At 43.6% G+C, this 13,558-nt stretch overlaps 1 protein-coding gene across 1 annotated transcript; it reads left to right on the forward strand.

The window, feature by feature from the left end:
* Window positions 1-1,475: 1,475 nt before the first annotated feature.
* LOC131138366 (double-stranded RNA-specific editase B2-like) lies at window positions 1,476-13,083 on the forward strand. The gene is made up of 9 exons (XM_058087222.1): window positions 1,476-1,599; window positions 5,291-6,087; window positions 8,344-8,449; window positions 9,778-9,934; window positions 10,011-10,168; window positions 10,244-10,379; window positions 10,453-10,634; window positions 10,930-11,111; window positions 11,180-13,083. The coding sequence occupies exons 1-9, from the start codon at window positions 1,533-1,535 to the stop codon at window positions 11,360-11,362; spliced, it is 1,968 nt and encodes a 655-aa protein (XP_057943205.1). The 5' UTR covers window positions 1,476-1,532; the 3' UTR covers window positions 11,363-13,083.
* The last annotated feature ends 475 nt before the right edge of the window (window positions 13,084-13,558 follow it).

Here is a 13,558-nt window from a genome sequence, read left to right on the forward strand (position 1 = left end):
ATTTGAAGCATTTTCTTATAATAATGATCCCGTATTAACGCTTGTTCCACAACAATGACCACTTTTTTGCAGCACTATAATCTTACCAGATTATAGTGACCAAATTAAGATTCGTATTTTAAAATGGATGTTGGAATACAAATGTCCCGTGATAAACAAATGCATATATCTATAGAAATAAGTTAAATACAGTCAAATGGTGGCTAGACATTCATAGCATTATTGTATCGTAAGTAGTAAATAGTAAGTACTGTACTACACCACTGGATGTCGTTGTTGTTCCGTAATATCATTATGAGCGTCCATCCATCCTCTACGCCGCTTGTCCTCATTAAGGTCGCGGTGGCATGCTGGAGCCTATACCAGCTAACTTTGGTCACACCCTGGATTGGTGGCCAGCCAATCACAGGAATAGACAAACAACCATTCACACTCACATTCATGCCTATGGACAATTTATCTCCAATTAACCTCCAGCCATCCATCCATCCGTTTTCTATACTGCTTATCGTCACTCCAGTTGCGGGGGTGCTGGAGCCTATCCCAGCTGTCTTTGGGGCGAGAGGCGGGGTACACCCTGGACTGGTGGCCAGCCAATCACAGGGCACATATAGACAAACAACCATTCACACTCACATTCATACCTATGGACAATTTATCTCCATGAACCCAACATTCTGAATTTTGGAATGTGGGAGGAAACCGGAGTAAACCAATGCAAGCCCGATCTCCTGTGTGGCGAACATGCTAAGCATCAGGCCACATGCGGCCCTATTTATAATAACTTGAGCGTCAAATCTGATTAAAAGTCTCATCATTGCAATTATGATTGTAATCAGTCAATTAAAAAGTGCTGTTAAAAGACAAACAAATCAGTCACATGATTTCGGCCAGATATGTAATCAGACATTGAAATATTCTTCACATCTAATCAGCCTCATCGTTATTTCACGGCAGGATGAGCACGCACACACACTTTACTCAGGCGTGACGTGAAAGCGACAGGTGTACCTAATGAAGTGTCCAGGAGAGCTCTCCATCATGTGACTTAATCCTCATGAAGATGGAGTCAGTGACTGGAAAGTCAAGATGGAGCCATTGTTTGTTTGGGGGTGTCTGATGTGGAGAAAAGCTGCATAAAAATGTTTGCTAATGAGCGGCGAGGCATTAGGACAGATTATGGTAATCAATGCTGTATTGTCATGCAAAACATCATTTATTTCCATGGACCTATTGATGGAATCTATGTACCTGTCTGTCTACTGAGGAATAAACAATATACTGTAATCATTGACAACCTCCATTGACACCTGACACCCTCTGCAGTTGAGTAAAACCGTTCCAAAATGAAGATCATTGACATTTAAAGCGTGCTTTTGTTGCCTGCGGACCAGAGATGCTGGGTGATGTCACAGCAGGGGGCGGGGGCGTGGCTTGGAGAGGAGATGTGGGGGTCACGTCCTGCACAGCTTCATCCTGTCACACGGCAACACGCCAGTCAAGTGTGTGAAGAAGGCACACAAACACGCAGCATGGAGATGTGGGATGTGTCGGACGCGGGGAGGAAGAGGAGGAGGAAGAGGAGGAGTAGACGGACAGGTGAGAACAAACTTTTAACATTTTGAAGTGTTCATATTTGCAGGTTTTGCACATGTAGAAATGCCATCTTATTATTAGAGCATAGCCTGGATTATGGGATGCTTGTTCTTTCTTAGTCAGACTCCGTTGAAAGAAAACTCATTTTTAGTAACAGAAGAAAATATGCTACGATTTGACCAAATGATTGAAAGTTTTCATGGTTGAATTCTTCGCTGTTGTGTGGGGTGTCCACAGCATTGTTAGCATTGTTAATAACAATAATAATGTATTTTATTTGTATAGCGCTTTTGAAAATACTCAAAGACACTTTACAGAAGAATGGAGTTGAATAAAGCAAGTAAACAGAGTAGAAGATACGTTAAAATACAAAATTCATTGGTTAATACACAGTTAAAACATGAGTAAAAGCAGTCAGGTATAAAAAGTTAGACATTAAAAACAGATTTAAAGAGTTGTTTTTTGAAGGGGGGAAGGTCAGGGCAAGCACGGAGTGAATGGGGCAAAGAGTTCCAGAGTGTGGGGGCAGCGATGGAGAAGGCTCTGTCTCCCCAGGTTTAACAAGTCATTATGGATGAAATCATTTACAGTATGAAGTGAGTTCAAATACGAGAAGAGAAATCTGTCTTACTGAGATTGAACGTTCGAGGCAGATGGCCTCCACAGACTTGTGCTGTGATTGTGCCTCTCGTGTGTCTGTTAATGATAATTGGAGCAACAGGTCATCCTCCCAGGATTAATCTGCCATTGTTGTCCTCATGTTAATCCTGGCAAAGGCGGCAGATTACGTGGTGATGGCTTTTTGCTTATTCAAAGCGCTCTAAGCCGTTCCACTTTCATTAACCAGACGATGGCCTTTTTTTCTGCGGACAGGAAAGAAATAAATGCTTCCAGAACAATCATCAGTCTGTCCAATCCTGCCTTTTAGCGCACTTAGCTGGCTTGCAAATACTTACCACGATGGACGACACATGGCGCCCGTTTTGCCCTGATATGTTGATGTTTATGTCATAATCACACACTTCTATGGAATAAATAAATCATCAACAATTGCAGTCGAAAATAAGAATACATTTGTGGCATGTGAACAAAAAGTGAAAGCAAAAAAAGAGAAGAGTAGCATGAGGCTTTAGAGATGATTACTCCCCTGCTTGTTGTTTCTTTGCACCATATGTTGCTCAATAATTCCTACAAACATCAACATGTTCATTTGCAAATTGCTGTTTGCCTGACATTTGATGGGCGGATGACCGCGTTTTATTACTTTACAAACGCCACTTTACTTTACAGCAGGGTTGTACTTGAGCTGGTGGGCCATACTGGACATTAGCCACCACACACATGGACATTTTTTTTACATCTGGGTGGGGGGAATGGGTTTCTATGGTCTGATAGTCTGCAGATATACGACTATGGACTAGGACTATGGTTGTTTTGGCGTACTTGTTTGTTTCCATAAAGTGATTGTTGATCCACCGCCTCGTCATCATTCTCTCAATGTCCAGCCAAAAGCCGCAGTACTTTAATATCAAGCGAAAAACATCCCGAGCAGGTGAAGCTGGGAACACCAATGTAGGTCAGATCGCAGCGTTTTCAAATGTCTTCCTACTGCCACTTCCATATTATCGTATCATATTATCATTCATAACAGACGCCATCAGTTTCTGGTTGGCCTGCTCTCACAAGACAGATCTTCTCTAAAAATGTTTTAATCTCCTGAAGCTACACTACAAGACTTCTCCAGGTATGTTGGAGCCTGTCTGTGGGCAAGAGCCCAGTTGGTGGCCAGCCAATCAGCAGCCATTCACGCTCACATTCCCACCTATGAACAATTTAGTCTCCAATGAACGAGCATGCATATTTTGGAATGTGGGGGGAAGGTGGCGTTCCCGGGGGGGGAACTTTCAAACTCCATAAAGGTACGTTCCAATGGAGATACCAACTCACTACTTTATCTTTGTGTTCAATTTGATGCGATTATTATTGGCTGACTTTAGACTGTATAGCCAATCACCAGCAGACTTTAAGCACAGTGTCACAATCTAAAATTCATTTTATTGTTACCACTGAGCCAAGTGAAAGGAAGCCTGTGCTGTGGAAAACCACATTAAACGTGCACACAAACACACACTTCCTACTGTGCCTAATTTAATGTCCCATTTAAAGCTAACTCACCATGTAAATAAGCTCCATCAGCAGCAGCTGGATGCAGAAAATTCTGTTCCGACAGCGGCAATGTTTTTTTTTCCTGAAATGAACCCCCTCTGTGAGTCACTCACACTGTGGACAAAACACATTGACATATAAAATAAAGTCACACAGAGATGAAATACAGGACGCAAAGGAAACCATACTAAAAAAGAGAGAACAGTGGAAGGGGCGTTGCAAAGGTGGGAGAGACAGGCTTGTTGGGAGGAGGATGTCTCAAAGCAGGGGTCTCAAACTCAATTTACCTGGGGGCCACTGGAGCTAGGGTCTGGGCAAGGCTGGGCCGCATCAGGTTTTCCCAAAAAAAAACAAAACGCATTTATTAAAAACCGAAAAATATACAAACTTTTTCAGTGCTTTGGTTCTGATTTTCTACAATAAAAGCTCTGATAAAACATTCCACTGTTCTCAAATATCTTACTTTTTATTTTCCTACACAAAATAAGATGAAAAATAAATAAACAAATCAAGAATAAAGAAACTCAATCAATCCGTAATAAAGAAATATAATAATAAATATAATAATAATAAAACGGCAAATAATAAAAATTTAAGAAACCACATATTGTTGGTGGGTAGACAAATTATTTTTTTCAGATTAAAATGAACAAAGCATTATTAGAGCCCTGTAGACATGACAAAACACGACTATAGTCACATTTATACTCTTTTTATTTACAACATATTGCGCAACTGCAGGGTCTTGAGACACATGCTAACTTGCAAACTAGAGAGCTAGCGACCTAAATGGTAGCCTTCAAGTTATTTCCTTAAACTTAAATAGCCCAAAACTTACCACTTCCACACGGATAGGGAGGATAACTATTAACAGTTATTTAACCTTTAACATGAACATTAATCAAACGTAATCATTTCTTCTGTGTACATGATACCATACAGCATCCATATCAAACTAACATTAAACTTTCATATCAAGGCGGGGGCCTCAAACTCGTGTCCTGCGGGCCACATTTGTGTGTTTGAGACCCCTGTCTCAAAGATTAGACCACTGTGCTGTTTAGTCATCACATGCTAGCTCACATGTCCAAAGTGGCCGTCTTTGTCCTTCATAGTAGTGGCGGCATTGGAAGTACAACTACCAAAGTGATGTTGTCCTTTGCAACTATGTACGTACATGTACTATGTACATACTGCAATACCACCCCATGTATTCTTGCAGCTATGTGTTTTCTGGCCTGCCAATTCTTCTGCTTGCAAGCAAATACTTATTTTTCCTTTTATACAGTGCTAATCATTTCCGGAATTATGTACGTAACCAAAAGCACCATAATATGAAATGTCCTAATACAATGACCACCTATGGTCACGTGACAGGAAGTGTGTGTGATTTGGTTTTGTAAAGATTCAGCATCCATCAAAGTCCACCTGAGTGCTTCTAGCGTCAGCACCAGTCTGGATGGAGACAAGCTGACAGTACAAGACCTCCAAAACGGAGATAAACAAAGCCTGGTGATTGTGTCCTCAGGTCCAAACGGCGTGGAGGATCACCAAGACCAAGTGGACCACCATCATCCACTGAAGCTTTATAAGGCCTCCAAGAGGAAACAGCCCCTGATGGACGGCAAGAAGCGACAGTTTTCGGGCCGAAGAACCTCCTGGGCGTTGGCTCGTAAGACGGCGGTGGTGCATCTGAACGAGCTAAGACCTGGTCTGCAGTATGAGGTCACGTCAAAGACTGGACCCCCACATGCTCCTGTGTTTTCCGTGGGCGTGGATGTGAACGGTTTCCACTTTGTAGGCCGGGGGACAACAAAAAAACAGGCCAAGGTCAGGGCTGCCGAGATGGCCCTCAAGTCCTTCATCCAGTTCCCCGTTTCCTCACAAGTTCATACCAGCTTGGAGGACACCGGAACTGCCACTGTGGATTTCACTGAAGACCACTTCGAGTACTCTGATGTGTTCTGCTCAGAAGATGAAAGCTGCACCTTCATCATGGAAAAGAAGAAGGAGGTCTTCCCCAGCAGCTTCACTCAAGTCTTCAGCACTTCCCTTTTGGAACGCCTCAGTCCTCCGGCCCTGCTCGACAAACTGCGACCAGGACTACGCTACTTCTGCTTGACAGAGCAGCATTACGGGCGACCCACCAGGAGCTTCATGGTGGTGCTACGGGTGGAGGGGAGGTTCTTTGAAGGGTGCAGTCACAGTAAAAGATTGGCTAAGGAACGGGCGGCAGCTGCTGTCTTACGACATTTGTACAACGTCCGCTTGGGCCCCGGCAGGATGCAGATGGACCTCCATGGCGCCCCAAGGCAGCTACCTCAGGTGAGCTTCACACTCGCCTGGCAGGGAGAACAACTTCCATTCTTTTAGAAGAATACTTCTTAGGCTTGGGCATTGATCATTGATTCCTAGGTGGGGTAAAATGCTTTTTATCAATTTGTCTAACGCCTTCGACACGGTTGATCATGACTTCTCGTTAAAACCGGATTTCTAAAATCTGTTACTGCTGTTGTTTGGTTTTTAGAACTATTCATCAGGTAGAAATCATTGTGTAGGGCTGCACGGTGGTCGAGTGGTTAGCACGCAAACCTCACAGCTAGGAGATCAGGGTTCAATTCCACCCTCGGCCATCTCTGTGTGGAGTTTGCATGTTCTCCCCGTGCATGCGTGGGTTTTCTCCGGGTACTCCGGTTTCCTCCCACATTCCAAAAACATGCTAGGTTAATTGGCCACTCCAAATTGTCCATAGGTATGAATGTGAGTGTGAATGGTTGTTTGTCTATATGTGCCCTGTGATTGGCTGGCCACCAGTCCAGGGTGGACCCCGCCTCTCGCCCCAAGACAGCTGGGATAGGCTCCAGCATCCTCCACGACCCTCGTGAGGATAAGCGGTAGAAAATGAATGAATGAATGAAATCTTTGTGTACACTTTGCTGGCCAGTCTTCCGCCTTTCTTCCAATAACTAAAGGAGTCCCCCAAGGCTCTGTTTTAGGTCCATTGCTGTTTTCTATTTATGTGAACAATCTTTGTCAAAACGTAATGAACGCCACTTTTCATTTTTATGCAGATGATACGGTCATCTACTGCTTCTTCCAGTCTTCATGTGATGCTGTCCAGTCACATCTAAATCAGCTTAGGCTGGTGTTAAATGCAGACAAGTCTAAAGTTATGGTTTTCTCAAATGGAAAAGGGCTACTCTCTCAGCCACCCGAAGGGAAATAAAATATTACTGACAAAAAACTGTCCTTTAAACAACACATTGAGCATCTTGTAAATAAACTGAAGCTAAAATTTCTTAAAATTTCTTCTTTAGAAATAAATCTTGCTTTTCATTTTCTACAAGAAAGCGTTGAATTTCTGCTACTTTTTTACCTTTGCTGGATGATGGTGACCTTCTTTTTATGAATGCATCAAATCATCTTTTAAAAAAAGCTGTTCTCCACTCTGCCTTACGCTTCATGACTGGCCATGGCATTGGTGGTCACCATCGTACTTTGTATGCTGCATGAGTTTGGCAGGTGGACTCATTGGTTGGTTTTATCAATAAATGTATTCTTGGGCACCTACCATCTTCCCTCTGATCATACATGCATAAATACCAACAACAGTATGTTCTCCGCTCTCAGAAAAAGGTACTAATGGTACTTCCTAGAGTCAGAACAGAGTCTACAGTTCTTGAACACAGTCAGGGAAGACAGCATTCCAATACGCTGCTCCCCTGGCATGGAATGATTTTCAAAATGAACTAAACTTAGCTCATCTTATCACGTTGGGAGAATTGAAAGTGATTTTAAAGGATGGTGAAATGCATGGGCTGGACCAATGGAATTGTTTTTCATTTCCTGGAATTGTTCACTGTCAATGTTGGAAATCAGATCGTCAGAAACATTAGTGTCTGCTGCCATCTTGGCCAGGTCACTCTTGTGGAAGACATTTGTAGTCTCAATCAGGTTTATCTGTTCAATATCTGGTTCAATAGAGGATGAATGAATGGTCAGATCCCAGACATCCCTTGGAAGGGTGATCCCCCTCAAGTCCTCTACATATCTTCATATCATAGTCTATACTCTTTAGTTCCACATCCATCCATATCTAGCCTTCTGGGTCTGATCTACTTGTACGATATAGTCGTACCATAAACCCAGTGATCCACCACAATATGGATTTTAGTATTTTGGCTCTTGATCAGCCCAGAGTGGCTTCGCTTCCTCTGACATCCACGGGTTAGGAAAAAAACCTTAACCACCAACGCAACAATGGAGGAAATCCATCACAATATAAGAATATTACCAATAATCAGTGTAGATGGCAGTTAGGCTTCATTTAGCATCTTCTCGCTATGTTATAAGCTGTCAGTCAAGACGTGTCAGCAATCAGATGATGAGAGTGTGTTAATGAAGAAGGAGGACGGGCAGCGGAGCAAGAAGCAGGAAGACGCTGTGACGGTGAATTAATTGCATGGTTTAACACGCTTAGTCGACACTTGATGTTCACCTTCACGCCAACGTTCACACACGCTGGAGTCAAAGGTCAAAGCATGTTTTACTTGTTTCAACACACCCTCTTTTTCTTTGCAGTTCTTTGCAGAGTCCATCTTCCGGCTGGTGGCTCTCAAACATGAGCAGCTGACGCACGACGGCCTCGCGGTATACAAAGTCATGGCCGCCATTGTCATGACCACAGGTTAGCGCCAGACACCACATTAGGTCTAATAGAAACACGAGGAAAGGAAAGAAGACAACCTAGTCAAAATGGCTTCCATCTTAGCATAAACACAGCTACGAAGCAGCTAGCCTAACTTAGCATAGCCTACAGCTGCTATCGAGGCGTAGCATGAAGACAGAAATCAATTAGTCTAGCTTAGCATATAGGTGACAAGACAGTAAACAGCTACCTTAGTTTAATGAGATACACGGTTTGGAACTGTTGACATCCCATCAGCAACGTAGTGCATCAACGGTGTCTTACCCTCACGCCCCCATTTGGTCCCGTGAGCCGCGTTCTGGCCAGTTTTTGCTGTTGAAGAAAGTAGTTCCGGCGAGTTGGTGGGGTCACAAAATGAAGGCATTTTGCTACTTAAAACGTATCCGTTCAAAAGAGTTGTATCGTGTTTACATTCCGGAAGATGGCCGCCGTGAGGCGAGAAGCGTGCAGCGATGCGAAGGGAGACAAAATAATGCTGATCGATTGAGAAGACTGACTTTTCAGGTCAAACACGTTTGTGATGCAAATCTATGACTCTTCTGAAAGGATATTGTTGTCCTCACTGACTAGCTGGAACTACTTTCTCCAGCACCGAAAACTGGATAAAACCAGGCTGATGCACCACACTGCTGATGGCCATGTCATACTACTTCATGTCCAAAAGTAATGGTAATGGTAATGGCAATGGTAATGGTAATGGTAATGGTTTATTTTCATTTGAACATGCATCAGATTCCAATTGAGTGCATCCCATAATCAGTTCCCAGTTCCACATGTCCAAAAGGAGTAGGAAGAAGCAAAGCTTATTAAATCCTACCCCTCCATCTGGTACTTTTACAATCACTAACTGTTACATTTGTTCACTTTCTGCTTTCCATAATACAGTTTAAGTTTTTTGTTTTTTTTAATAATGTACCTTGTACCAAAGTAGGAGGTGATATGAGCATCCAATGCCATAATGGGTACCATAGTAAGTGTCAATATAGTGATATATATAGCACATCATGACTGGTTCAAGACTCTTCATCCTTGTATTTAGCAAACATCAACTGCTTGTATTGTTTCTTGAATTGGCTCATCGTTGTGCATTGCTTGATTTCCTTACTCAATCCATTCCATAGTTTGATTCCACATACTGAAATGCTATGGCTAGCATAACGTAGTCCTAGCATAGAAGTGTTTCAAATGTACTTCTTCCCTGAGATCATATTTCTCCTCTCTTGTAGTATTGGATGACATTTTTAGGTCTCATCTTAGTCTGATCTTAATGTGGACGTCACTTCCTGTGTTAATACTTTTGCCTCCAGGATTTGACCTGAGATCAGCCGAGGTGGTTTCCATGGCAACCGGGACCAAGTGTTTGGACATCTGCAGTTGCGACTGTGCAGTGAGCGACTGTCATGCTGAGGTCCTGTGCAGGAGGGCACTGCTGGTCTTCTTCCATCGCCAGCTGGAGCGGCTCAGGTCCAAAATTGTATTTTTTAGGTTGTTTTTTGTCAGCAGTAGTTTGATAAAAACTTTATTCCTCACTCTGCTGAAGTCATCCTGAGAAGGCCATCCAGGAGGAGTCCATCTTTCTCCCGACAACAGGGCACCGAGTCTTCCGACTGCGAGACGGTGTTCGATTCCACATGTACGTGACCTCCTCACCATGTGGTGACGCCCGACTCAACTGTCCCTACGAGACCAATGCCTCACGTGAGACCCTCACATTTCAAGACTAGACCAACTAAACGACACGTCCTCGCTGAACCTGTCTTCCTGTGCCACCAGAAGCCAACAGGAAGTTGCGCTGCCGCCTCAGGAAGAAGGTTATCGGGGGCGAGGGCACGCTGCCCGTCACAGCACAGGGATCCGTGTCGTCGGGTAAACCTGCGGGCAGCATGTCCTGCACCGACAAAATAGCAAAGTAAGTTGAGTTCTTTTCCAATTGAAGTGTGCCAGTTCTTGACGAGTCTGAGGACCATCTTTGGGGTCACCAGGTGGTGTGTTGCTGGCTTGCAGGGGGCCCTCCTGTCACACCTGATGGAGCCTGTGTACCTGTACAGCCTGATAGTGGGGACACTGAGTCACACGGGTCACCTGGAACGGGTCTTGACGCGTCGCCTGGCCCCCGTTAGGCGTCCTTCCTTCCCCTACAGACGCCAGCAGCCGCTCCTTGCCTGTATGCCCTTTGACCTTTCAGAGCCACTTCATTAGACACACCTGCACTTGCCCAGCAGTCCTAAACTTGCCAGTCTGACTGTTCCACTTCAGTCCTGGAGGTTTTGTCATGGTAGCGCCATCTGCTACATCTGGTGGGTCACCACCCCCCATGGAAGTAAAGTCCTCCAACTTCACGTACCATATATCCAGACATGCACCAAAGTACTGGACATCATGGGACAAGTGCTGGTGAACCAGATGGAGTGTCCACAGTATACTTTAGTAAACTTCAAGATGTCTTCCATTGTTGACAGGTGATGGCGGTGGCGAGCGGCGTGCAGGTAAGAAGGTGTGGCCTGCCAGCTTCAACTGGAGTCTTGGCGATAGACAAGTGGAGATAATCAGTGCGTCCTCAGGGAGACGCGTCCACGGTGGAACACCGTCGAGGCTCAGCAGACGTCGTTTGTTCGCCGGCTGGCAGAGCCTACACAAGCAGGTGAGTAGCATCAAGACAACGCCATAGTTTGTGTCCACCATCGTGAATGAGACGTGTCCTGCATGCAGCTGAGAGGTTGGACGTCAGAGGACGCCGTGAGGACGCACGCTGGCTGGAAGGAGGCAGCTGGATGCTATCAGGGGGTCAAGCAGCAGTTTAGACGAGCTCTGCAAGACAGTGGCGTCGGACTTTGGATCAGGAAATTTCCAGAAGAAGGCGGTGGTGTTGACGTCGTGGAGGATATAGTTTGACTCTCAGGTCTTCTTAGCAGGTTGTAAGATGGATGCCAGGACACTGGCTGAATGTAGTCCCAAACAAGAATTATATTATAACGTAAAATGCTTTTACTCTTTTACCTTAGCTTACTAAAGCTAACTAAAATGCTTGTTCTGGATGTTCCTGTGTAAATGTACAGTATAGCATAAATAAAATTGACAACAATTAGCGCTGAACATTCACTTATTTTGTGAATTAAAAGTGGTTAATCTTAAACGTTTCATTAAGGTTGGTGGTCCAATCCCCGCCTGGCATTCCCCTGTGGCCAATAAACAAACCCTTGTGAATCGTGATGATTGACGCAGAGGGCGAAGACAGGGGACGGGGGGGTTGGGTGTAGCAAAAGGCGGTTTGCTATGTCGTTTCATAATTGCATGGTAAATGCCCATTGTTGTGGTTTCTGTGCAGCACATGTATTTGTGTGTATATCTGTGTAGCACTTGGAGCCCCCGGTCTCTCAGGGGCCCCCTAGTGCGAGCCCCACCTCTGGCTACAGGTCAAATGTTTGAAGGTTGGGAAGCACTGCAGTATGGAGTGTCCCTGACAATTATACAATAATTGTTATTTTGCAATATATACAATAATAGTACTTTCTTCTTTAATGTTTTTTTCATGTATTTTAAATTATTATCATTTTAAACTACATTTTGTTCCCAATGTGCATGTTCTCCCCGTGCATGCGTGGGTTTTCTCCGGGTACTCCGGTTTCCTCCCACATTCCAAAAACGAATTCCAAATGCTAGGTTAATTGGCCACTCCAAATTGTCCATAGGTATGAATGTGAGTGTGAATGGTTGTTTGTCTATATGTGCCCTGTGATTGGCTGGCCACCAGTCCAGGGTGTACCCCGCCTCTTGCTCGAAGACAGCTGGGAGAGGCTCCAGCACCCCCGTGACCCTCGTGAGGAAAAGCGGTAGAAAATGAATGAACGAGTGAATAGTTTCTAATGTATTCTTAATTGACTCATCATTCATGAAATTGAACTTGCTTGTATAATGTATGTATATTAAATGTGTATATTATGTCTAGACTTTAGGGACTCCTTGTACTTGTATTTCTAAGGATGTAAAGACATGTTTTGAATAACAACTAAGGATGTAGTAGTCGTTATGACTATTTTGAAATGATTTAACAGTGTGTGTAATAGTGAGTGAGGCCAGCAGGGGAAGACACATACAAGGTGAGTGAAGAACAAAACTTGCTTTATTGACATGTAACAAATGGCAAAACTGCACTAAGGTTGATTTAAAGGTTTCCCTTTTGTGTGAAGACGTTGAGTGACAAGGTCTCATGTGTGCCCATACATTGAATACATTGATGACATGAATATGTTACAAATATTTGCCATCACAGTCAAAGCAGATACATCGGATTCATGGGGAGGGAAGAAGATCGGTCAACTGGATCAAACACTTGATGCTCTTTATATATTAAATTTCATGATTAAAAAAAAAAAGGAAACATTGTATGTGTGCTAGATGGAAATCCTACAAGTGTGACAGTGAAACTTTTACTGTTGATTTCATCTTGGGAAATTCCCCCAACAGGCCAAAAGTCACAAGCTATCATTAAAAAGGAGGAGGAGGAGGAGGAGGAGGAGGAGACAGGACCGCATGAATTAAAAACCAAAATGTTCATCCTTTCTATGTCCTCACAAACTTTCTCGGTTTTTATCCAATAAGAGACGTGCTTTTACACTTCTTCTATTTCCCTTCCCTTTGTTCTATAGTGCAATCTCAATATATTAATATCAATACTAAAAATACTAATGAAGTGTGCCAAGACACAAACGTCATGACAACATGCTGATATGTCAGCAGTTCATCAATTAAATAATTTTTAAAAATGTCTTTTAGCATCCTGATTCATCCTGACATCTTCCATCTTCACAATGTGGGAGGGATTTCTAAAGTGTTCAAATGAGGACCTGACACTCCATGCCAGTAGGGGGCAGCACACCAGCTATCTCACTAACACTGACAGGCAACATTTCAAGTATCACGTTGACTAAAACGTCTCACCGAGTTCCCAACTGATTAAGTGCCAAATATGTCCACATGATGCTAATCACTAAGCTAGGGCCTGTCTGGTTAGCATGCTAACATCAAGTGTTCACTGTAACAAACTCAGTGAACACTTCATCGCGTAAACATAATGAGAGCCAATAAGCA

This window comes from Doryrhamphus excisus, chromosome 1 (genome assembly GCF_030265055.1).
Source record: "Doryrhamphus excisus isolate RoL2022-K1 chromosome 1, RoL_Dexc_1.0, whole genome shotgun sequence".
NCBI lineage: Eukaryota > Metazoa > Chordata > Actinopteri > Syngnathiformes > Syngnathidae > Doryrhamphus > Doryrhamphus excisus.

Excerpts from the sequence above, each read along its gene's own strand:
- LOC131138366 (XM_058087222.1), top strand. The coding sequence starts at position 1,533 with ATGGAGATGTGGGATGTGTCGGACGCGGGGAGGAAGAGGAGGAGGAAG. Across the intron at positions 8,450-9,777 it reads CGCCATTGTCATGACCACAG|GATTTGACCTGAGATCAGCC; the intron begins GTTAGCGCCAGA and ends TTTTGCCTCCAG. Across the intron at positions 9,935-10,010 it reads CGCCAGCTGGAGCGGCTCAG|TCATCCTGAGAAGGCCATCC; the intron begins GTCCAAAATTGT and ends ACTCTGCTGAAG.